Source organism: Lithobates pipiens, unplaced genomic scaffold, assembly GCF_037356315.1.
Source record: "Lithobates pipiens isolate NorthernLeopardFrog02 unplaced genomic scaffold, aLitPip1_a1.2 Scaffold_11, whole genome shotgun sequence".
In the NCBI taxonomy this organism is placed as follows: Eukaryota; Metazoa; Chordata; class Amphibia; order Anura; family Ranidae; genus Lithobates; species Lithobates pipiens.
This window is the reverse complement of record NW_027507696.1, coordinates 27,156,497-27,181,390: the sequence shown is the minus strand read 5'-3', so window position 1 is coordinate 27,181,390 and position 24,894 is coordinate 27,156,497. Positions and strand designations below refer to the sequence as shown.

The window sequence follows — 24,894 nt, the reverse complement described above, 5'->3', positions numbered from 1 at the left end:
ACACCTCAATCATACCATATAAAATGTTATGATGAGAATTTGCATTATCTATTACCATCTCTCTATAAGTTTGCTTGCCTCTGGCCACCTGGCAGCACACCAATCTGACCTTTTTCCTTTTAGCACATATTTTACAACCAATTGGATCACGGTCAGTCATGCCTAAAAATAAAAACACCCATCTATGAATTGTAGAATTTATCTCAATACAGCCATTTTCAAGCTATTTTTCTTCATGAAATTCTCCCCCATCATTCCTTCACAGCCGACACAAACTTTGACCTCTCCAAATCATTTCACTAAAAGTCACTGCACCATAAATGTCAATAGCAATCACCTTCTTCTTGACCCTTCCACTCTCCTGACAAAAGATTGGTGAATTTATGGATACCTTTTATTCTCTCAAAGATGTTTCAACGGCTGCCGAATCACCCCGAAATGCCAACTCTGGAAAACTGTGCCAAGTCGTTTGTTGCAATCGGCTTCTGATGTTTTAATACATGTAACCCCAAACTGAATTACACTTTTAACGCCTCTTGCACACTGTACGGACGCTTTTGTTTGGACGCAGTGGCAGCCATTTGTTTTGCACGCATTTCTACGCATTTGCGCGCACAATACATTCCTAAGGAAAATTAATATTTATGCTCATATGTGCATATTTGCCCTATACCGGCAATGCAGATGTTTCTATATTTTTTTACGCAAGAATACACAGCGCTGGTTTACGTGCCTGTGTGTACAGGCACATTGTAAACAACGGGCTGCATATTAGATCAGAAAGAAAAGGAAAAAAAAAACCCCTGTACTGAGCTTTTTCAAGCTGCAGTGTGCAAGATGTCTAATAATGGGAATATTTGTACAAAAATATATAGCTAGGCTTTACGCCCACATTAAGGGGTTAACAGAACACAAATTCCCCACTGATGCAGTAATGAACTCTTAGCACATAGTTAAAATAATTCAAAGATACAGAAATTGTGTTTGCCAAAAACTAAGCAACAGATGTTCAGCACACACTTTATCTCATGTGATTTTCCCCAGATAGACAGAGCTAAGAAAAGGAATTTAATAGGTTCATATGAACAAATTCACTGCACACAGAAAAAATAATTACTAGCTTTAGGCCTCAGAATGGAAACTACTGGTGAAGTCGTAACTCTGAAAAAGTTCACTGTGATATAGCACAGACCATGGGCTCCATTTATAAGGACAGCTGTACGTTTTAAAAGCTATATAAAATATCAGACTGCATTTCAAAGGCAGACAAATCTGAGTTTATTTCATGGGAAAAAACAAATAAAACAAATCAAATGATAGAAAATCATACACATTTAGAAACTTGGATGCCAGTAGTTGTAGTCATGACTACCTGTCTGCAGGGACTTGTTCAGGTACAACTTAATAGGTTGCTATTTAACACGACTTTGTTATTGTGTTTATTCAGCATCAACAAGGAGGTTTTTATATATTTATTGTATGCAGCTCAGTGAGCATGAGCACTGTTAATTGCTCAGTAAGGAGGGGTATGTTGGACCACTGGAGACACAGAGCTGTGCACTCTTTTACAACAGGGTAATGCAGTACAGTTAAAGTGCTTTTAAAATATGCATTGAGGTTAAAAAAAAAAAACCTTCTCTGTGCAGCAGCCACCCAACCCCCCCCCCCCCTAAAACGTACCTGAGCCCCATCACGATCCAGCAATGTGCACAAGAGCTTCAGCTCTCTGTGGACTTTCCCTCACATTGGCTAAGACAGCAGCATTGTCAATCACAGCCAGTGAGCCCATGAGGAAGCACAGGCTCACCAGGAGCACCGGCAGGGGACCAGAAAATAGGAGGCTGCACAGAGCAGGCAAGCATGACATGCTTGTTATAATATTATTATTCAGGATTTATATAGCGCCAACAGTTTGCGCAGCGCTTTACAATATGAGGGCAGACAGTACACTTACAATACAAATCAATACAGGAGGGATCAGAGGGCCCTGCTCGTTAGAGCTTACAATCTAGAAATTATATATATATATATATATATATATATATATATATATACCCACACACTATAATGAAACAAAGATGCCACCTTCTTTACTCGGCAGCCTGACTGCAAAACAAAGAAAAAAGTAAAAAAGTGAGGCATTAAACTGGGCTTAAGGCCTCATGCACGTGAGACGCAGGTGAAAACTCTGCTCAAAAAAAGCTGAACCGCGCGTTTTGCCGCGTTTGCGTTTATAAGCGTTTCTAAACATATCATGTAGACCCTCCCCAAGCTCTCAAAGCATGTTTTTTTCACTATTTCTGCTATTTTGATCAGAGTGAGCAGCAGCAGCATAGAGAGCAGTTGTACACTTGCATTCGCCTCTCTTTCTGTGGTATATATTTTGAAATGGATCCCATACTGAATATATGTCAGGAAACGCGCCTGATGTTGCTCTTGATGAGACAGCAACGTTGTTGCAAATTTCGTGAGAGGTCCAGAGTCAGAGGTCGTCGATATTGGACCCATCCGTTGATGGGACAGCGAATGTTCGTTGGATATTTCCCAAACATGTATGTGCAGTTGCGTACCTACCCCGACAAGTTTTATTAATTTTAGCCGGATGTCCATTGTCACATTTGATCTGCTCTTAGAAAAAGTACGACCTGGTCTGACATTCATGGACACCAATATGAGAAACAGTGTGTCACCAGAGGAACGTCTGTTGGTAACGATCAGGTATGTGTATATATTTATAAAATCTATTTATCTATAGATGTACAGATACATTTTTTTCTCTGTCCTTTTTTTTTTTTTAATAATGTCTATTTATAGCAAATTATCCAATTTTTTATCTAAAATTTTCTTGTGGCAATTTTTAACATGTTTTCATTATTTCTAATATAAAACAATATTAAAATAGTTATTTATTTTTTAATCTTAATGTTTTTATTCAATTTTTCTAGTTTCAAATTGATTTAAAAGCAAATCTATGTTAATTAGATTTTTTATAATCGTTTTAAATTTGGCCAATTTTTTTATATATTTTTATTGTGAAATATGTACTGATTAATATATTTTAATTCTTTGCTGCTGTATATCAGGGCTCGACAAAACCCGGGCGCCCGGTCGCATTTGCGACTAGAATTCCAGACCTGGCGCCTGGGGCAGCACAGCTGGGGGTATGCTGTCTCCGTGGCCCCCCCCGGCGCGATCGCGTCGGGCCGCGCCGCCGCCGGCCGGTAATTTAGCCCCCGGCTTTGAGGCCTTCTACGATCCTATGGTTCCTTCTGTAATCTGGCGCCCTCTTGTGGTGGCCGTTGGAATTACAACCAGCAATGCTAATGGATGTAATGCTAATTTTCCCTGTCTGCCAGCCTATCTTTCTTCCCTTTACTCAGAACCCCTAAAAATTATATATATATTTTATTCTAACACCCTAGAGAATAAAATGGTGGTCGTTGCAATACTGTTTGTCACACCGTATTTGCACAGCGGACTTACAAGCGCACTTTTTTGGGGAAAATGTATTTAATAAAAAAAAAAAAAAATAAGACAGTAAAGTTAGCCCAATTTTTTTTAATATTGTGAAAGATAATGTTGCGTCGAGTAAATCGATACCAAACATGTCATGCTTCAAAATTGCGCCCGCTCATCGAATGGCGACAAACTTTTACCCTTCAAAATCTCCATAGGCGACATTTAAAAAATTCTACAGGTTGCACTTTTTAAGTTACAGAGGAGGTCTGGGGCTAGAATTATTGCTCTCACTCTACCGATCGCAGCGATACCTCACATGTGTGGTTTGAACACCGCTTTCATATATGCGTTCGCTTCTGCACGCAAGCTTGGCGGGACAGGGCGCGTTTAAAATATTTTTTTTTTATTTTAACTTTTATTTTTATTTTTTTCACTGTTCTTTAAAAAAAAAAAAAAAAAAATGTGTGTCACTTTTGTTCCTATTACAAGGAATGTAAAAATCCCTTGTAATAGAAAAAAGCATGACAGGTCCTCTTGTATATGAGATCTGGGGTCAGAGAGACCTCACATCTCATATTTACACTAAAATGCAATTTAAAAAAAAAAATTGTCATTTGAAAAAAAAAAAAAAAATGTCCCTCTAAGAGCTATGGGGGGCAATGACTTGGAGACAGGTGGGGGGCTTGGGGCTATCTTCCCCTCACTTGTCTCCATGTCAGGCCAGGGACAGGTCCGGATCGCCATCACGGACCCGGCTCCTAACTTTTTTAGCTGGCTCCTAGATTCCAAGCAAATTTGTCAACCCCTGCTGTATATGGTAGTATAATATTTTTTAATGCCTTATTAAAATATCCAGAATCCTAACCCTAACCATTCATCCTAACCCTAACAATAACCACTAACCCTAACCCCCAACACTAACCCTACCCCTAACAGCTAACCCTATCCCTTACACTAACCCTAAACAACCCTAATCCAACCCTTAATCCTAAACAATAACCCTAACAGATAACCACTTACCAGAACACCCAATCCTAATGACCAAATTACATTGCCGCAGATGGTCACAGTTGACTTTGAGGCCATGTATCTCTGATGCAGAAAAGTGCATGACATTTTGCGACCCGAATTTGGGGCCCCCTATCTCGGGGTCACTTGGTGATAGGTTCCTCAAATTTGGATATGTTGTAGTGCTAGATACACAGTGTCTGCATACCGAATTTGGGGTTCCTGGCAATAATTGGCCCCAAGATATGGGCCCCCAAATTCGGGTCGCAAAATGTCATTCTCTGATGCAGAAAAGTACATGACATTTTGCGACCCGACTTTGGGGCCCCCTATCTCGGGTCACTTGGTGATAGGAACCTCAAAGTCGGGTCACAAAACGTAATTCTCAGATCATATTTCTGAGTTTTCATGTCCAAAAAATTGGGTTCCTTTAAAAACGCATATAAACGCAAACACGGCTAAACGCGGGTGCCGCGTTCAGACGTGTTTAGCCGCGTTTTGCGTCTGAAACGTGGACATTTTTGCATCTGAACCCATTTTTTTGCTTCTGGAAAAACGAGGTTAAACGCAACTGCATAAAAACAGCAAAAAACGAGACTGTGTGCATGGACACATAGGATAACATTGAATGAGTTCAGGGGCAGTTGAAAAAAAGTGTCCAACTGCATCTGAACACGCCTTTAACTGTGTCTCGTGTGCATGAGGCCTAAACCTAGTAGTTGCTGTGGTACATCTTATTTTCCTCATTAGTTCCATATGTAATTTAGGCACATTTAAATTTCTACAGACAGATGGAAAAAAATCCAACTAATGTAGCCTTCCTGTATGTTTTGGGACCTACCTATGCCAGTGTTTTAAGTAATGAATTAGAAGGAGACATTCAATAACCAAGCCTCTGTTCAATGCCATTTTAGTAAAGGGCAAAGGAGTCTTACAATTAATCATGTTGGGTTATGAGGCTATAAGGACCTGGTATATTAGAAACCTTGTGCTCTAGAATGCCAAGAGACCTCTTTCTTTGAAAATGGGAATCTGTGTTGTTCAGTTTATTGGATACATTTGGTCTTGCATATATTAAGTAAAACTGAAAATTACATATCATGTGATGTTAACTGGGAAACTATAGTACTTAAAGTGGTTGTAAACCCATACAGACCACTTTTTGCTACAGTTAAGCCTATAATAAGACTAATAAGACTAATAAGACTTACCTGTAGCTATCCAGGTTATCTCTTAAACCTGCACGGTTTAGGAGATATCACCTGTAATTGTATGTGTTGATGTCATCGGCACTGAAGCAAAGGCACGTACATGACTGTGCTTCAGTTAGACTGTGCAGTTATCAGCGGTTCCCACGCACATGCACGGAAGCAACATCATTGCTGATCCGGCCAATCATAGAGCCGGAGCCGCGATACCTGGAAGTAACCCCCGGGAGTGATGTCGCCAGCCGATGCTGTGTACGGGCACTGCAGCAGGGGCTTTAAAGAGGAAGTAAACCCTAATGGGTTTACTTCCTCTTTCATTCCCTGCAAAGGCAAAGCATAATGGACTACTATGCATCTCATAGTAGCCCATTATGTGTCACTTACCTGACACAGGAGCCAGCGAAGTCGCCGCTGTCCCCTGTAGTCCACCGCATCCATCTTGCTGGTGGCGTCTTGCAGCTCCGCCGCTGTCATTCGGCGAAGCCGCGATGACGTCACTCCCGCGCATGCGCACGGGAGTCGACACGCGCGGCAGCTCCATTCTTGGAAATGCAGCGCTCAGTGCGCCTGCGCACCGCTGTCCACGGCGCATACGCCGTAGACAGCATTGCCCGTTTTCGGGCAAATATCTCCTAAACCATATAGGTTTAGGAGATATTGCTTGGACCTACAGGTAAGCCTTAATCTAGGCTTACCTGTAGGTCAAAGTGGTTTGTAATGGTTTACTATCCACTTTAATCTCAGGTGAGTATTACATAATGACCTAGTATGCTATATATATATATATATATATATATATATATATATATATATATATATATATATATATATATATATATATATATATATATATATATATATATATATATATACACACACATACACATATACACACACACGGACATAAATGCATTGTTTATATATGTGAAAATCTAAAAACATATGTATGTGCAGTCAACGTTTGCCAGGTGGTTCCCACAGGGGAATTCCACCTAAATGGGAGAACGAGGACAATGCAAGCGTGCACACACATGTGAACAGGAACCCTTAAACAGCTTAAAAAAGGCTACACACAAATACAGCAGACTATATTGGAATATAGCAGACTTGTCTCAACAGTATGTGTATATTCAACACACATACCGTCCATAAAATGATTACACTGTGCATACATATGACTCAACTTCCTCAATAAAATTCTAGTGTAATACAATGGAGGCAGAATAATGAAACTGAGTTAATATGTGGACTCAATGTGCAGGATATACAAGATCAAATTTATCGCGAAAGCCCCCAGACTGGTGAATAATTCAGTCAATCATAAGAATGGGACACATGCCACTCAAAGTTTAGTCCCCCCCGGCTCTCTGGTATTGAGGTGAAATATCCAGAACACTTCACTTTTACAGCGTGTTCTTGCTGATCCACGATTACCATGGTCAGTTTATGTGACTGTCATCCTGCTGCTCTCCTGTCTCCCCGGCCCGTCAGCTCCTGTGTGTGAGCCATCTCTGCCCCTCCCCCTCTTGCCACTATTAGAAGTTTTTTTTCTTCCTAGAGCGGAGAATCTACAATTCCCCCGAATCATGTCTGAACCAGCCAAGCCAGCCACTCACTGTTGGGCGATTTGATACTCTAGCGCTGCATTTTTTTGTTTATTATTTTGTACAATTGTATCATTGTTGATGCTGGCTGCTATTTTTGTATTTGAAAAATTATTTTTGGTAGCGCAATTATAATTTGATTTACTATTAGAAGTAAATCTATAAAAGAAAATCTATAAAGAAATATTACCATTAGCCCCTCTGTCCTATCAATCTATCCTACACTGGATAAATGTTTCTATAAAACAATGCCCGTTAATACCTTGTCATCTCTTTTATGGCCGGTCCCATGACCTCTGGCCGCTCTTCACTATCCAAGAGCTAAATACAGTGGGAGGGGTTGAGCAGCCAGCACAGTGGTCACATGACCTCCCTGGCTGACTTCAGAGGGGATCGCGGCCCTTCCCGCTGTAGCCCTTAGAACGGAGGAGAGCAGTTGGAGATCACGTGACTGGCTATAAAAGATATGAGACAAGGTATTTACAGGCAGTGTTTTATTAAAGCATTTACACAGTGTAGGATAGATTGATAGAATAGAGGGGCTGACATATTTCTTTACCTTTACCACCACTTTAAAGTGGATTCAGACCTTGGCACCCTGCTGCATCACATTACCGTACATGCACTAAGCAGGTATTTTTTGTTCATGAACATTTCTTGCTTTTTGGCAGCTCTTTCAAATGAATGAGCTAATATTGCAACAAAACATGCAAAAAATAAAAATAAAAAAAAAGCACATGCACCATCTTTAGCAACACAGCACACAACACCACAAAGCATTTTTGCTAGGGGATAATCATCAAGACAATTACATAATGTCATACCTTACAGCATAGAAAAAAAAATAACCATAGTCCCCAACAACAAAGTCTGGTTTTAATGGAAAATTATATCACCCATCATTACCCTCCACGTTCCCAGACTTCCCTAACAACATTGTCTGTGGAGAGGCCACCTAGAGAAGTCCCATGAGGCAGGGTGGGATACTCCCCTCTCTCCCTCTCGTCTCCTTAGGCTTGATTGACACCTATGCATTTTTTGTGCATTTTGCAGATTTGCTCTACAGAACGTGTTTCATAGGAAACCATGTTAAATGGACTGCAGTGCAAATCTGCAAAAAGCACTAAAACTGCATAGGTGTGAATCCAGTCTAACAGCCTTCTTTCTCCCTTCTCCATAATTTGCTACTATTCACATACCAATTACAACTGATTGTAGGTCTGACGATTTACATGGTTTACTGTTAAAAGGGGTTGTAAATACTCGTATTAAAAAACAAAACAAACATACCATGTATTAGTTCGCTTTGCACAGTATGGCCCCCGATCATCGTTTTCTGGGGTCCCCCAATGGCGCTCGTGGCTCCTCCTCACATCGGTGAACCCCCTAGGAGAAACGCTCTCCCTGGGGGTTACCTTACGGGTGTGCTCCCGAGTCCAGCATTGTGTCCATAGACACAAAATCCCAGACTCAGCCCCGCCCCCACATCATTGGGTTTGATTGACAGCAGCGGGAGCCAATGGCTGTGCTATCAATCCATCCAATCAAGGACAAACCAACAAGCAGACAACCCCGGGCAGAGAGAAAGAGCTGGTCTTCGCCGAGGTAACGAACGGGCACAGGTGAGTAAAATGGGGGGTGGCGGGGAGTGCCTGGGAGGCCGGGCAGTGTCAGAAGTTTTTTCATCATATGCATTAAGCTGAAAAAACACAAGGGTTTACAACCCCTTTAAACTCATCTTAAAGCGGAACTAAACCCTCCTATCGTTTTCAGTAAAGGAAGCTGCCATCTTGGCCTCCGTTTGACCTTCAACTGCCATGGTGCTGCACATGTGATTGGTCATTACACCAACCATTTGATGGTTTGACAGTTGAGAGTGCAACCAATGTGACAGTTACATTACTGGCATGTGTTGGCAATGTAATTTTTTTATTTTTAAATCAGTTATGACACCAGCTATTGGATGGTTGACAGCACAAGCAAATGTGACAGTTACATTCCCGGCATGCTGGAAATGCTATCGGTTTTCTGAAATCTTTAAATCAATGGGTTTACTTCTGCATTAAAGTAGAATTGTGCCTACATGAATGCTACTGCCCTATACCAACAGACTATAGAGAAGTCACGCTTCTATAAAAGTACAATAATGAAAATTGTCTTGTTCATTTCATTTATATATCCAGCTGTTATAATAATACATTACTTGTAGGCTGTTGTAATGCAATGTACAATATTACTGGATTTTATTATTTTCACTGCACAGAACATGTAAATAAAGAGAAACTTTACCCAAATAAAATAATAATGTTCTTTAGCAAGGAACATACAGTATATTCCACATTTAATAATACCAAAATTATAGTGTGCTGTATATTGCCTCCAGCATGGTTCCCATTTCTCCTTGCTGGAGGCTGCCATACCGAGAAAGCCCAGACCCCTGAACAGCAGTAAATCAAAAAGCGGAACTAAATACATAGATTTAACGTTTTCAAAAAAACAGTTACATTCCTGGAATGCCAAGATTGCTGTCACATTTGCTTGTGTCCTCAACCAAACTCAAACTGAAGATTAAACAGAAGCAGCTTCCTCGGCTGTAAAATGATAGGGGGGTTTAATTCCACTTTAAGGCTATGTCCGCAGATTGGCCTCTACAAACTCAGCAGTGCCAAAAAATCGGGATGCAACTGAGCATGTGCAGAGCATGGCGATACCGTGTATTACTGGATTTTAAACAGCATAGGCACTTATTTTTAATGTTCCACTTTAAATAAAAAGGAATTTTACAAATGAAAAATCTATAATTTCAACGAGATTACTGTGCAGTTGTAAAGTAGACGTGCGTCTCTGACACATTATATAACTGAAACCTTGTTCCCATAATGGGATTATGTGAAGAGACTTTTAAAGACATAATAATTTTTTTTTTTTTAAATGCCAGTAGAAGCATCTGTTGATCTAGTTTGATAGTGGTGGTTAGCAAAAAAAAAGGGATATACAATATAGTTGCTGCAAACCTGGAATTGTGCAAAAAGCATGTTGCACGTGGCCCCAAGTGATGCCAAATTTCCAGTCTAGAAACCAAGTACATTCCCCTTAAATCCATTAAAAACAGAAACACTTGAGCTGAAATCAAAGCACTAGCCAGATAATGATTAAACAGAGTAGCTAAACATAAAATGTGATATCAAATGTTTTATCCCATAAACAAAAAAGGAGTAGGTGTAAAAAAATGACTCAGTTTTACCAGCATAATACATTAAAATAGTAGTCTGTAGAGCAATTCATTTTATGGGTTTAAATCAAAATAATAATTACTTTTTGGCTGAATTAGGAGTTGTTATTTAAAATATAAATGTATATAGTCACACATTTCTATTAAACATTTATTTCTTGAGAAATTTCTTAAAGCCATAAGCATTATTAAAGCTCATTAACATTACATAGAGGATACTTGTCAGTAAAAAATAAATAAAATAAATAAGGCAGCTGCCAGACTGCACAGAGGCTTAGTGGCTAGCATATATGCCATGCTGCTGGGTGGCATAGTGGCTTTGTGATTAGCACTTACGCTGTGCAGTACTGGAACCTTGGTTCAAATCTTGGCCAGGACACTATCTGCATGAAGTTTAAATATTTTTCCTGTGTTCATGTGGGGTTCCCTCCCACACTCTAAAGACATCATTGGCTCTTGTCTAAATTGGCCCCAGTATGTGCACAAAACTTGGTTAGGCACACATGTCATCACATTCTGCAGACCAGACCCAGGCCAAGCAATTGGGGAGGGTTAAGGGAAAAAAAATATGGCAGCTGCCACTGCTAAGCTGTCATCCTAAATCTCTCTTTACAGTTTGGCATGTTGCTGACAGGCATACATTTAGTAAATCAATCACTAGCAATGCATTGCACTTATATTTCTATTAGAGCTGGGTGATTTTCTCAAAAAACACACCTCGATTCAGGATTCGGATCTAATTTTTATTTTATTTTTTGATGGACACCGCGCCGGTCCTGAGGAGCTGCAGGCAGGAGTTTTTAGGCGAGGCCAAAGCGTCGGCCTAGTCAACAGTGTCCAGCCGAGCCCTCGCGGACTAGGCCGAAGCCTAAAAACTCCTGTCCACAGCACCTCGATTTTTTTCTTCTCTTCACCAGGACCGGTGCAGACACCGCACCAGTCCTGGTGAAGAGCAGGGGAAAAAAAAAAAAAGAAAGAAATCGATTTGCTGAAATTTTGAATCGATTTGACCTTTCAACTCGATTCAAGATTTAAATCGTTTTTTCCCCAGCCCTAATTTCTATTCTTATTCTCATGTACCCTTTATGAACTGGCTGCTATATGAAGGGGAGCATGCACAGGAAGAATCACTAGACAGTATCATCTTGGAATCGGTGCAAAACAGAAGCTCTCAACTGCTCCCTTTGCCGTTCATTCTTTTAAGCCTAGTACACATGGGCCAAATGTCAGTAAAAATGACCCCACACTCAGGCTGTGTGTATGGCAGCCGGTCTGACAGAAGCAGGCCATTTGGCAGGCTTCTGTCGGACGATTATGCTGGAAAAACCAGCTTTCGTCTGGCTCCCGATCAGCGCTCTGATCCAATGGCTGAGAGCACTGACAGGAGTGTACTTGTGGGGGGCTGTCCTGTCAGAACACAACAGCTCAGCAAGGGAGAGCACTGTACGAACGTTGGATTGTTAGTACAACAGCTGCAACCCGAGACGTCAGTTTTTAGTGATAGTGTGTATTAGGCTTCAGAGACACGCTCAGCAAACGTAACCTTTAGTATAAAAGATATTCATGTTACATGCTCAGTCGCACAAACTTTAATATTTAAACCAGCACATGTGATAAAGACTCTGGTTACCTACTGAAAGAGACCTGGCTTCCTTTAATCCTACATACAACTGAAGCTCAACAGTGAACAGTTTAGCATTACATACAGATTGCTGAAACGTACAAAACTCTGAACATTTATTACCTTTACTCCTTGAATGAGACCATTCATTAGAAACGTGTGCTGAGGAAATGTTTCATGCAGCACCTAAGAAAATGGAGACCACACAAAATTTAGCAATCCCATCATTTAAGAAAATATAACATTGGATAAACAAGTTGTAAACATTACCTGTTAACCTAAGCTAAGGAACTGAGAATTTACTAGGAAAAAAAAACAAACAAAAAAAAAAAAAATTTAATAAATATGCTCTGAACGTTAAAATTGAAATGAAATGGTTCCTAAAAATGAGACTATTCCTTGAATAGGTTATTTGTAATGGTGACATTAAAATACTCCAAATTTGGAATTTTCACCAATTAAAACTTGTCATGCATGTTAAAAAAATCTAAGATCCTGTTTGACCTCCCTAGCAGTATGATTATTTCAGATTTTAGGTGCTGAAAGCGGTACAATTATTTTGCATGGAAATTTGGCATTTTATTTTGTAGTCCTGTAATTCTTAGGAATAACTCTCTTAAATCTGTTCAAACCAGAGTCTAGCAGACATCCCGGGTATGATAAAGTTTGAAAAATGAAATCATAAAATATAATAACTATAATTATAACAAATAATATAACAATAAAAATTATTCAATAATGTAATCAAAAAACACTGAAATTTGCTCAGTTGCAGAATTGTCGCTGTCATTACTTTTCAATATTTGATGACGATCTTCCCACAAATCGCTATCGCTCAATTCTGCAAGTGATTCCAATTATCGCCGTTTTCTAGCTGGTCTAAAACCTCTTGATGTAAAAGGGACAGTTTTGGTTGCTATGGACAATCTCCAGTTTCCAGGCATAAAGAACAGTTTTTATAATATAAAACTGCATGCAGGGCACTGGGCAGACCACTAGGGACAAAGGGGATGTGAAATTATTACATACAGCAATGTAATCTGTAAGATTACATTATACTGTATGTAATGTGTGCGTTTTACTTTTTGAATTTGGCACCGTTCTCTGTCCCCGTGCGTCGCAATGCTCACAGGGAAGCGATGGGATACATCGAGCGGAGGACGGCTCGCTCGTACAGTGGGGGGACATTGCTGGATCCAGGGGATAAGGTAAGTAACCTCTTCCTGGATTCAGCGATGCGGTCCCAAGTCTGGCTTGGGGTTACCGGTAATGGCACTTAATTTTTACCCCGAGCCAGGGGGTTTAAACAATTTGATTCATTTTTCTACAGTTTAAATTGACTTTATTAGATTATCCAATCACATTGTAGGGTGTGTGGCAAGCTTAACACATCTTCAACTTAAATAGAATAACATCCAGATTTGTTAAGCAACTGCCAGAAAAAGTTTAGAAAAAGAAACATTTAACAGTATGAGGCCTCTCGTTGGTGGCATGGATACCGACGAGTCAGCTGTGACTGCTGGAATGTAGATTTCACTGGCAAGATGGATACCGTGCAGAAAGCAGTGTGTACTAGAGTGCAGATCGTAGGGGTGATAAGGATACTGGGGAGTAAGTTGAGTGTATTGAAAAGCAAATCTCAGTGGTGACCTGGATACTGGTGAGTTATGTTCTCACTGGTATTCCGTATCCTTTAGAGCAGGAATCTCCAAACTACGGCCCTCCAGCTGTTGCAGAACTACACGTCCCATGAGGCATTGTAAAACTCTGAAATTCACAGACATGACTAGGCATGATAGGAATTGTAGTTCCTGAACAACTGGAGGGCAATCGTTTGGAGACCCCTGCTTTAGAGAAAAGGCAAATAAAGCAAAATGGCTGAAATGTACATGAAACCCAGCAACACTTTTATGCTGTTCCTGATTCAGTCCCATGGCTTTACTACAAAATTGACAAGAAGAATCTGCACTGTAGCTGGAACTATAATGTTCCACTAATAGATAAGCAAGAGACCACCCAGTACCACAGTCATATACTCATCCCAAACTGAGCCCCAATTTACATTCAGACTACACATGTACCTAGCTCTCCACTAGAATAGGAACGTACAAGCATTATCATTGGGTTCAGCTCGAGTCAGGAGGCAGTAGAAATGACAGATTGAATGAATGTGCTACCCCTCAACACTACAGGCCTGCTGCTAAAGTCTGAAAAGATACATTACGTTTGTATTGTGCTTTTACTGGAAACCTGTGCTGAAAGAAATACAAGAGCTGTCAATTTCTAGTGTCAATGCTGAAAAGTTATTGACTTAGAGCAGGCATGCTGGATGGGGTTCAAACTTGCAAGACTTTACTGGCTGCATATTTGTTTTGCATCCCTGACTGTAAACCATCAAAATTACAGCTCCTTGAGATTTTACCTTCAAAAATATTTCATATACTTCTGTTATCATGAATACTGCGCATGCAGATAAGAGTCTGAATCTACACCCTCCTGTGGATCTGACAATTATGCAGTGTGTGGCCAAACATGACTGGATAAATACAGAGTGAATTTCATGCATAGATCCCAATACTACATCAATTTGATAAATTGTACGAGCAGATGATAATGTGTATGGCCAGCTTAAGTCCTTGTATAGTGAAAATATTTTCTTGTTAAGGTTTAAACATTTTGCAACAGTAGAGCACACCCGCTAAACCTTTTTTTTTTTTTTTAAAACCCTTAGGTCTCTTTCACACTAGCAGACTGATCGGGTCCGGCTGTCAGTTTTTCAGGTGGTCATGTACAGACCCTCCAGTCTCCTCTGTGGATCAACATCCAATCCCACCTGCTAAAAACAGACAGATGGGGAGTGTTCCCCATCCATCTGGAGGACTGGATCGAATGGCATTCGGGTGTAAATAGACAAGCAGATAAAGAGCAAGCTCTGTCTGTGTCTGCTCTGCATAAGGGGATCAGACATATTTCCCACTGAGCAGGCCCACCCCGTGTGAAAGGAGGACAATTGCAACACTGTCCCCAAACAAAACTTTTATCGTTTTTTCTCACAAATAGAGGCTTCTTTTGGTGGTATCTTGGCAGCCTCTCTGACCAGTTTTCTTCTCGTCTTTTCATCAATGTTGGAGGAACGTCCAGTTCTTGGTAATGTCACTGTTGTGCCATATTTTCTCCACTTCATGATGATTGTCTTCACTGTGTTCCATCCTTCTCCTGACTGATACTTTTTAACAATGAGATCTCTCTGATGCTTTGGAGGCTCTCTGCAGCAGACCATGGCTTTTGCAGTAGGATGCGACTAAGAAAATGCCAGGAAAGACCTACTAGAACAGCTGAACTTTACTTGGGGTTAATCAGAGGCACTTGATGGAAGGTGAGGGCTCACTCCTATTTACCATGAGTTTGAATGTGATTGCTTAATTCTGAACACAGCTACATTCCCAGTTATAAGGCTGGATTCACACCTATGCATTTTTAGTGCTTTTTCCATTTTGCACTACAGAACGTGTTCCATAGGAAACCATGTTGAATGGACTGTAGTGCAAATCTGCAAAATGCAAAAAGCACTAAAACTGCATAGGTGTGAATCCAGCCTAAGAGGGTGTTGCGCACTTATGGAACTGCATTATTTCATTTTTATTTTTTTATTTTTTTATTTTTTATTTATTTATTTTTTTTACTCCCCCCCCCCCCCCGCCTCCTAAAAGACTTTAGTTTGTTTTTCAACTGAGTTGTAAAGTTTATTGGTCACATTAAAAGGTGGCAAAAATTCTGAAATGATTTCTTTGACTCATTATTGTATATAACAGAAACCTGACATTTTAACAGGGGTGCGTAGACTTACCGTATTTTTCGGACGATAAGGCGCACCGGATTATAAGGCGCACTAGCAACGACCGGCTAATATAATGGATATTTCCATATATAAGGCGCATCGGACTATAAGGCGCACTGGATTATAAGGCGCATTTAATGAAACACAACTCGGATGCGGTACTGTAAGTCAAATTTTATTCAACTCTTTAGCAATAACCATAAAATGGTCTATAACAATAACTCTTAACACTGTTCAATTAAATACAAAACCAGACAATTATTTTTTCACTTTATTCTTCAATAACTATTAACACTGTTCAGTTACCGGTGAATACCGTACAAAACCAGACACTCACTTTTTCACTTTATTCTTCTCCCGCAAATCCATCAAATTCTTCATCTTCAGTGTCTGAGTTTAACAATTGGGCGATTTCGGCATCAAGCACGCCCGTATCCCTCTCATCATTCTCATCAGTATCCGAGTCAGGCTCGTTGCTGTCATCGGTACCGGTACTTAGCTGTTCAGTGATAATTCCGGACTTCTTGAAAGCTCGGATTACACTGGTGACTGATACCTTCGCCCAGGCATCCACGATCCACTGGCAGATAGTGGCGTAACTCGCCCGGCGTTGCCTCCCTGTGTTGGTGAATGTGTGTTCGCCTTCTGTCATCCAATGCTCCCACGCAGCTCGCAGTTTAACTTTAAACGACCTGTTGACACCTATATCTAGTGGCTGCAGTTCTTTGGTTAATCCACCTGGAATGATGGCAAGCACCGAATTAGTTTTCTTCACTTGGGCTTTGACAGTATCTGTCAGATGGGCGCGCATGGAGTCACAGACCAATAGGGATGGAGATTCGTGGAAAAAGCCGCCCGGTCTCTTGACGTAAACCTCTCTCAGCCACTCACTCATCTTCTCCTCGTCCATCCAGCCCTTCGGGTTAGCCTTGATGATGATGCCAACCGGAAACTTTTCTTTTGGCAGAGTCTTCCTCTTGAAAATTACCATGGGTGGTAGTTTCTGGCCATTAGCCTGGCAACCGAGAACTACAGTGAAGGATGACTTTTCGTTTCCTGTAGTGCGTATAGATACCGTACTGGTCCCTGTTCTCTCGACAGTACGGTTTACAGGGATATCAAAGGTAAGGGGGACCTCGTCCATGTTGGTGATGTGCTCTGGTCGGATTTTCTGTTCATTGATCTTGTTCTTGCAGTAGGTATGGAAAATGGCCAGCTTTTCTTCGTAATCCTTTGGCAGTTGCTGTGACATAGTGGTTCTTGTGCGGATAGAGAGATTCCGCCTTTTCATGAAACGGAAGCACCAAGAGGGACCTCCTCGAAAGTCGTTGATCTCCATGTCGCGTGCGATCGCTGTTGCTTTGAGTCGAATAGAGACAGTAGAGACGCTTCTACCTGCGGTTCTCTGTTCAATAACCCACTGTTCAATTTTGTCCTCCAACCGTGGCCATCTTGCTTTGTTTCCTCGGAAACTCAGTTTGGTCTTCTTTACCTGGCGCAGGGCATCTTCTTGCTTCCTCCACTTTCGTACCATTGATTCATTAATGTTGAATTCTCTCGCAGCTACTCTATTTCCATGCTCTACTGCATGACTGATAGCCTTCAGTTTGAAATCCGCTTCGTAAGCATGTCTCTTAACAGGAGCCATTTTTGGGGCAGCGGGTATACCGTAGAAAATGAACGAATGAATGCGCACACCTCCTGACTAAGATGGCCGTAATGCTCACGAAGCTGCACTGCTTGGATTGGGCATTACGGCCATCTTAGTCAGGAGGTGTGCGCATTCATTCGTTCATTTTCTACAGTATACCCGCTGCCCCAAAAATGGCTCCTGTTAAGAGACATGCTTACGAAGCGGATTTCAAACTCATCGCTATCAGTCACGCAGTAGAACAACCTAAGAGAGGTTTACGGTACGTCAGTTTACGGTAAGAGACCGGGTGGCTTTTTCCACGAAGGTCATATATAAGGCGCACCGGATTATAAGGCGCACGGTCGATTTTATGAGAAAATTTAGGCTTTTACGTGCGCCTTATAGTCCGAAAAATACGGTAATATCCACTGTGTGTATGTGTGAGTGTGTATATATATTTATTTAGTGTATGTATGATATATAGAGATAATTATATATAATAAATGTAACTTAACTTTACTGCTATCACAAGGGGGCCGATAAGTGACAACATAGTGCAGGTAATAGGTTCTCTTTGAGGAAAGATCAGGGGGCCCCTAATGTAACCTCTGCTAAAGCTGGTCAAGCACAGCTTGTGCCTAATCAGCTTCTTTCCCAGCCAGAGTGGCAAGGTTTTACAGCTCTGAACCCGAAAGTGCACAGAGCAGAGTACTTCCTGGTTTAGGCTTCATTGACATGGGGTATTTTAATCCATACCCCATGCAGGGTCATGTTTGACTGGCACAGGGTTGCATTCATCTCTCTATCAGCAAGACCATTGCTGTCTATTGGGATGCAGAGGCCAAGGTGTGTTTGGGGCAGTGTACCTACACGGAAGTCACATTGCGAGCAGCAGCAGTGTCCAAGCTGCCACTTCATCTCAATGGACAGCTATGTGACTGCGAGCACAGGGATGTAGGTAACACCAATAGACACACCTCTGCACAGATTAAAACACTCCCATGAGAACGAGACCTTATACTATCCTTGGAAGATCAACAAATGGATGTTCACGGATTTCTCGCCATTCTTCATCCTGACATGGAGGTCCTGAGCTTCCAGCAGGTACAGCTAAGCTTGGGACACATGGCAAGAGAATGAGGCTTCGGAGAATGAACGCCATGTTCCCAGCAGTGTAGAAGTAATTAGGGGGGGCTTTCAGCATGGACACTTATCATTGGCCCATTATAATGATAAGCAGTCCCACTGGCTAAAAAATGTCAAGTAGGTAGGGAGGGGTTGGCAAGTTCCAGCAATCAGAAATCAGAAAATGCTGAGCTTTACCTGTCAGAACAGCCTGAAATTTGGCAGTGACAGGAAGATTTGGAAGTCTGCACTTCATACCTGCAGCAATTTAATAATTGAAACAACATGAGAAGAATAAACCTCATTAATCATTATACTCACAACAAGCATTGGTGTTGTCAAGAGACCCCAGGCAAAAAATTCAAGAAAGATGACCACCACAGCATGATACACACTTGGTCTTCCGAATCCTTGTTGCTGTTGAGAAAAACAAACAATATACATTTTTAAACTTTGTATATCTATAATAAGTAGCACTTCTCAAATTATGTTAGGGAGGAGAGAAATAATTTTATATTGCAAGTTCACATTTAGTACAAAAAAAAAAAAATCCTTTGGCTATTATGCCCAAATAAAATGTCAATCCCGAGTTCTGGCATTTTCTGAGTCATTTTTAAAAAATGCATTTACAGCTTCTTCTCCTGCTTCCTTCTGGGAATGTCATCTGGGACTGTAGTTTACTGAGCTAATAAGAAACTACAAGTCCGATAACACCCCCCCCCCCCCATGATCTCCACATTGCTGTGACTGGGAGAGGAAGAACTTGAGAAGACACACATTCTGAAGCCAGGATTACTAGATAGGAAAGTAGATGACATTTAGTTGTTTACATTTCTTTTTTTTTTTTTTTTTTTTTTTTTTTTTTTTAACATTTCTTCAGTTACTTTCTGGTTTCTTGCTTCTTGCTGACCTACATCCCAGGAGTCTTCAGGAGAGGAGGAGGAGTTTTCTCAGCTAAGCACACCCTCATGCCTGAGCTCAGGGCACATGGATTCCAAGAACATGATACATGCATAATTTTCCCTTACTCAAGATGGCTACGGCCAGAAATGCTAGAGGGTGGGGTTTTTTTGGATGGGGGCTTTGCTATGACTATTAAAATTAATTATATAGTGTTTGTGGTGCTCAGATGCAGTGAAGATCTGCTTTAAAAAGAACAAATTAAAAACATGCACAATTAAAATTACAACCCGATACACATTTTGATACTCCTGAGTATGTTGATGCCACAAGCGCAAGACAGTCTAAACATAGATGCTCTAAGAGGCAGCTTCAAGTTTTTCAAGGTTAAAAAAAAAAAAAAAACCCACACACACAACATATCTGATTTCCCAATTACTGAAGGCACATGATGGTACAAATACCTATAAAATGACCACATGTTGTAAAGCCGACACCATGGAGTTTATTCATAAAAATGATCTTTAAACACTTAACGACCACTGTAGGCAAAGTGAAGTACTGGCACGTTGCTGCCTACTTCTGGGTTTAGAGCCCGAAAATGTGCTCTACCCAGCCGACTCCTGCTTTGATTGCACACAGCGAGTGCCCGTTAGTAAGTCCCAACACCAATGATTCACACCTGGAACGTGCTCATCGGCTGTGTACATTCACAGCCAAGAGATTTGTATTGACATTCAACACGGAACTCTGTACACAGGGAGCGATCTGTCGGTTTCTCATCCCTGCAAATCTTCCAGAGCTGAAGTGAAGTTAAGAATGTCTCAACACTTGTGCAAGCCTAATGAATAATACAGATGATGTTTGCGATGTGTGTGTAATACTATTGTTTCTTTATTACTTTATGCCAGGAGAATATTCAATCCTACTAGAAGAAAAGCCATAAGAACATTCGACCATGGGAGTGAACATTCACCAATCCCAATATTAGCTAGTGTTATTAGGACTGCTAAATGTGACAACTTCCTCTCGGTTGTCAGGTTGCTGGAACCCTCCAGAGTCCTAACAGTCACTCATCCCTGCTGAGCACATTCAGCTGTCAGCTGAGGAATCCAAACTGACAGGCAAATGTAATAAAAACAGCGGTGGAACAGTGATCAGCTAAATTGTCGTGGGTTTGGTTCAAGCAGGGTTCGGTTAAATTCAAATAATTTCCCATGTGGAACCTGAACCCTATCAAATCAATGGGTGCTAAATTTGTCAAATTAAAATCAGTTTATTTTCTAGACTAATAGGCAAGGTGGCTGGTAATGTCCCGGGGAATATCAATCAATGCAAAATAAAAAAAATCTATTTGGCCAGGAGCAGTGATTTTTTTATAGCACTGACATTTACAAAAGGACAGTTTTAAATTGCTGGCAAATGTCCACTCCCTCCTGACCTCAAAAGATCCCCCAAAATACATAGTAGACCCAAGTGTCTAATATATTGTGGATGAACACTGGAGTGTTTTTTTTGTGTTTCTTTTTGTTTTAAAGAAGTGAGCAATGTAGTTTAATTTGCCGGCAATTAAAACTATATCAATATTTTTCCTTTGTAAATGTCACTTTTTTCTTTAGCACATCCTACAGCAACAAAATAAATGCCATAGAGTTCCGCAAAAAATCCATACCTGACCTTTAAGGTCAGGTATGGATTTTAAGGGGGAAGACACACACACACACACACACACACACACCAAAAAACAAACAAAATGCATGAGGTTTGGCCCTCATGACAGGGGAGACCCCCTAGCAAAGCACCTCGTTCCCATGTTGATGCATTGAAAATGCAGCAAGAATGCATCAAAGATACACTTGTGTTGTGTTTGATACATTTGAGTCACATGACCTATGAAAAACACCATAAGCACAACAAAATCACAGTAAAATCATGGCAAAATCTTGTGCGTTTTTGAGTCATCTTGGCACTTTTTTTTTTTTAATCTGATAATTTTCGGCGCAACACTAGAGGTACCCATTGTAAAATTCATGGCAGGCTTTAAAAGCACGGCAAAAATTTCACTTAAAACACAGGGAATTGACAAATGTTACCAAGCCCTAAACAGCTGGCAGGTCACCAAGAACTGGGAAGATTTTTTCTCCACAATACCTAGAGCTACAGAGATGAATGAATGCATGCTTTAAAATGCTTTTACTGCTTGTTTAGAACATGGGTTCTAAACTATTTTCAGTCAAGGCACCCTTTAAAATTACATACAGTCTTGAGGTACCACATTCTAAAATGTAAAAAACAAAAAACTAAGTTTTACATGCTGCAGGAGCATCCATACTTATGAGCCACGCAACAGAGAGGATTTGTTCCTCCACCTTTGCAATCTAGTACCGAGTACTATTCTAATGTTCATCTTCTCCATCAGTTTCTCCCCCTCTCTCTGCTAACGTGATCCTAGTGCTGACCAAGTGAGGTAGGGGAGGGGCAAACAAGGATGCTATGCAGGCGCCCAACGACCTCCTTATCAATTCGATGATGTAATTGGTTGTTTGGATGCCAGTGGCTTGCCTGCACGGTGCCCCAAGTTTTAATGCTGCACAATAAAGGCAGGCAAGGCTTCATACACACTTGCTGGCTTGTTGACAATTTTTGAGCCATTTTGCCACAGCGCCTCTGAAGAACCTTGAAGGGACCCTGGTTGAAAGAGGCTGGTTTAGAACATGTTATAGTCTGGACACAGATTCACTTTATATATATTTCAATGTTTTTATTGAAAAAAAAAAAAAAAAAAAACTAGGACTGCAACTATTATTTTCATAATCAGTTACTTGCCCGATTGTTTTGATTAATCAATTCAAACAGAACTATTATATGGTGGCCATACAAAAACAAACGTCTTCCTTCAAAAAAAAAAAAAAAAAAAAAAATTATTTTAAGAATGTTAGTTCGATTTTCTAATCGTTAGTGGGGGTCAAATCGACGTTTGTTTTCAACCACAGTGACGGGAAAAAAAAGAAATTATAGAAAACTTCTTGGTCAAATGAATTTTTAGACAGTGTATGTGGTTTTCATTCATAAAATTACATTAGTTTTAAAATAGAATGTTGAAAGCAAGTGAAAAATTTCAAACATTCTTTCATTCGGCGAATGTACAAAGATTTTTCAGAAGAATATTCCCATCTGAAAATTGATCTGTGTGGCCAGGATAAGGCTCGGTACACACCTATGCAGTTTGCTTTTGATCCGTTTCTGCAGTGCTTTTTGTGCTTTTTTTTATTTTTTGCACACGTGATTTTGCTGCGATTTGCGCTTTCGCTTTTTTTTGTATGCCTTTTTGGCTAATTTTTTGTTGGGAAGATAAAAAAAAAAAAAAAAAACACCACACAAATTGCTGCAAAAATGCATTACATGCTTTTCTGCGGCTTCTCCATTGAAATATATTGAACCAAAAAAAGCACTGTTTTTGCATTGAAAAAAGCCCCTGACCCTTTCCAAATATGCAGCAGCTGAAAAAAAGCATAGATGTGATCGTTAAAACGAACTGTGGTGCATTTTTGCCAAAACAACCAGGCCTAAGACATTTAGTAACCAAATGGGGTTAAAAATAGAAAAAAATAGCCCTTTATAGAACAAAAAGAGCAAATAATCGCTACTGCAAGGGGATCATTTTTTTTACTGTGCACAGCGGAAGTAATGTTTACAGTAGCGATTTGCTCTTTTTTACGATAAAGGGCTAATTTTAGTTTTTTTTTTAACCCCATGATGTTACTGGCCGATTAATCGATTATAAAAATAGTAATTCATTTCATAATCAATAAGTTGTTTCGGCCCTAGAAAAAAACTAGCAATAACAAAAGTAGCAGTTAAACAGAGGCCAATTCTCGAATTGTCACGAATATGGTTTGACCAGCGTAATTTCTTCTGAGCTTTCATGGCGAGACAAATGTTAAGTTCTAAGTGAGCTTGTTCAAGTTCAATTGCTAGATCAGGGGATGGGGTTTTTAGGTTGGGTGGCTAGAGCCTCACATTCCTTGGTTTTAGCAGAAATCAACTCGTCGCAAGCTTTCTTAAGCCTGGAAGACAATTGGATGAGGAACCCCGACAGACGCTTTGTGTGCTGCCCAATTGATTGTGGGGGTATCATCTGCTTAATTAATTTCAAAATAAGATTTCAGATGGGTAGAAATATCAAGATATTAAGATTCATTTAGATGCCAAAGCGACTTAGCTATCTTAGTTGTCAAGTCTGAGAACTGCAATGTTATAGGATCATGGTCTGACCACTGAGTAGAAATTATTTTAGCTGAACGTAATTTAGGTAGGAGTCCCGAGAGGGGAAAAACACTATCAGTACAAGAGTAACGGTTATGGGCCCTCAAAAAATGGTACTAGTCCCTAGAAGTGGGGTTAGCCTCCCTCCAAGCATCTAATAGATGATCGTAATGATATAGCAACTGGGCAAATATACGGCTTTGTTTAGAAGGTGACCTAAAGAAACCGTGTGCAATTTGTCCATTATAATGTCTAAGGCCAAGTTGGAATCACCTGCTAGAATGACATCCCCCTAAAATCCAGGAGCAAAAAAAAAAAAAAAAACTCAGCTTGGTTAGCTTGGGCGGAAGGGACGTCAAAATGTCACTTCCGCCACAGCTCTTAAAGGGCCATTTTTTTTGTTTTTATATATATATATATATATATATATATATATCTCATCGTAGTGTATGAGATCGGAGGTATTTTTTATATATTTAAGAGGTCCTGTCAGGCTTTTTTTCTATTACAAGGGATGTTTACATTCCTTGTAATAGGAATAAAAGTGGCACTTTTTATTTTTAAAAACAGTGTAAAAATAAAAAGGCAAGATAAATAAGAAAAAAATAAATAAATAAAAAAAAAACGTTTTTTTTAAACGGACCCCGTCCCGACAAGCTCGCATGCAGAAACAAACGCATACGTGAGTAGCTCCCGCATATGAAAAAAGGAGGTTCAAAACCACACGTGAGGTATCGCCGCAATTGGTAGAGCGAGAGCAATAATTCTAGCCCTAGACCTCCTCTGTAACCTGTAGAATTTTTTTTTAAACTTCGCCTATGGAGATTTTTAAAGATAAAGGTTTGTCACCATTCCACGAGCGGGCGCAATTTTGAAGCGTGACATGTTGGGTATCAACTTACTAGGCGTAACATGATCTTTCACAATGTAAAATTAAAAAAATTGGGCTAACTTTACTGTTGTCTTATTTTTTTAAATTTAATATATATTGTTTTCCAAA

The 24,894-nt window shown here is 40.2% G+C and overlaps 1 protein-coding gene across 1 annotated transcript in view; it reads right to left on the bottom strand.

Annotated features, from left to right (window-relative positions):
• LOC143961017 (hippocampus abundant transcript 1 protein-like) overlaps window positions 1-24,894 on the bottom strand; it is a 106,586-nt gene that overhangs the window by 45,865 nt on the left and 35,827 nt on the right. Inside the window, exons 2-3 of the mRNA XM_077470131.1 lie at window positions 19,050-19,145; window positions 12,256-12,318 (exon numbers count right to left, since the gene is read on the bottom strand). Of these exons, the coding sequence (XP_077326257.1) occupies window positions 12,256-12,318; window positions 19,050-19,145 (159 nt within the window). The remainder of the gene's footprint in view (window positions 1-12,255; window positions 12,319-19,049; window positions 19,146-24,894) is intronic.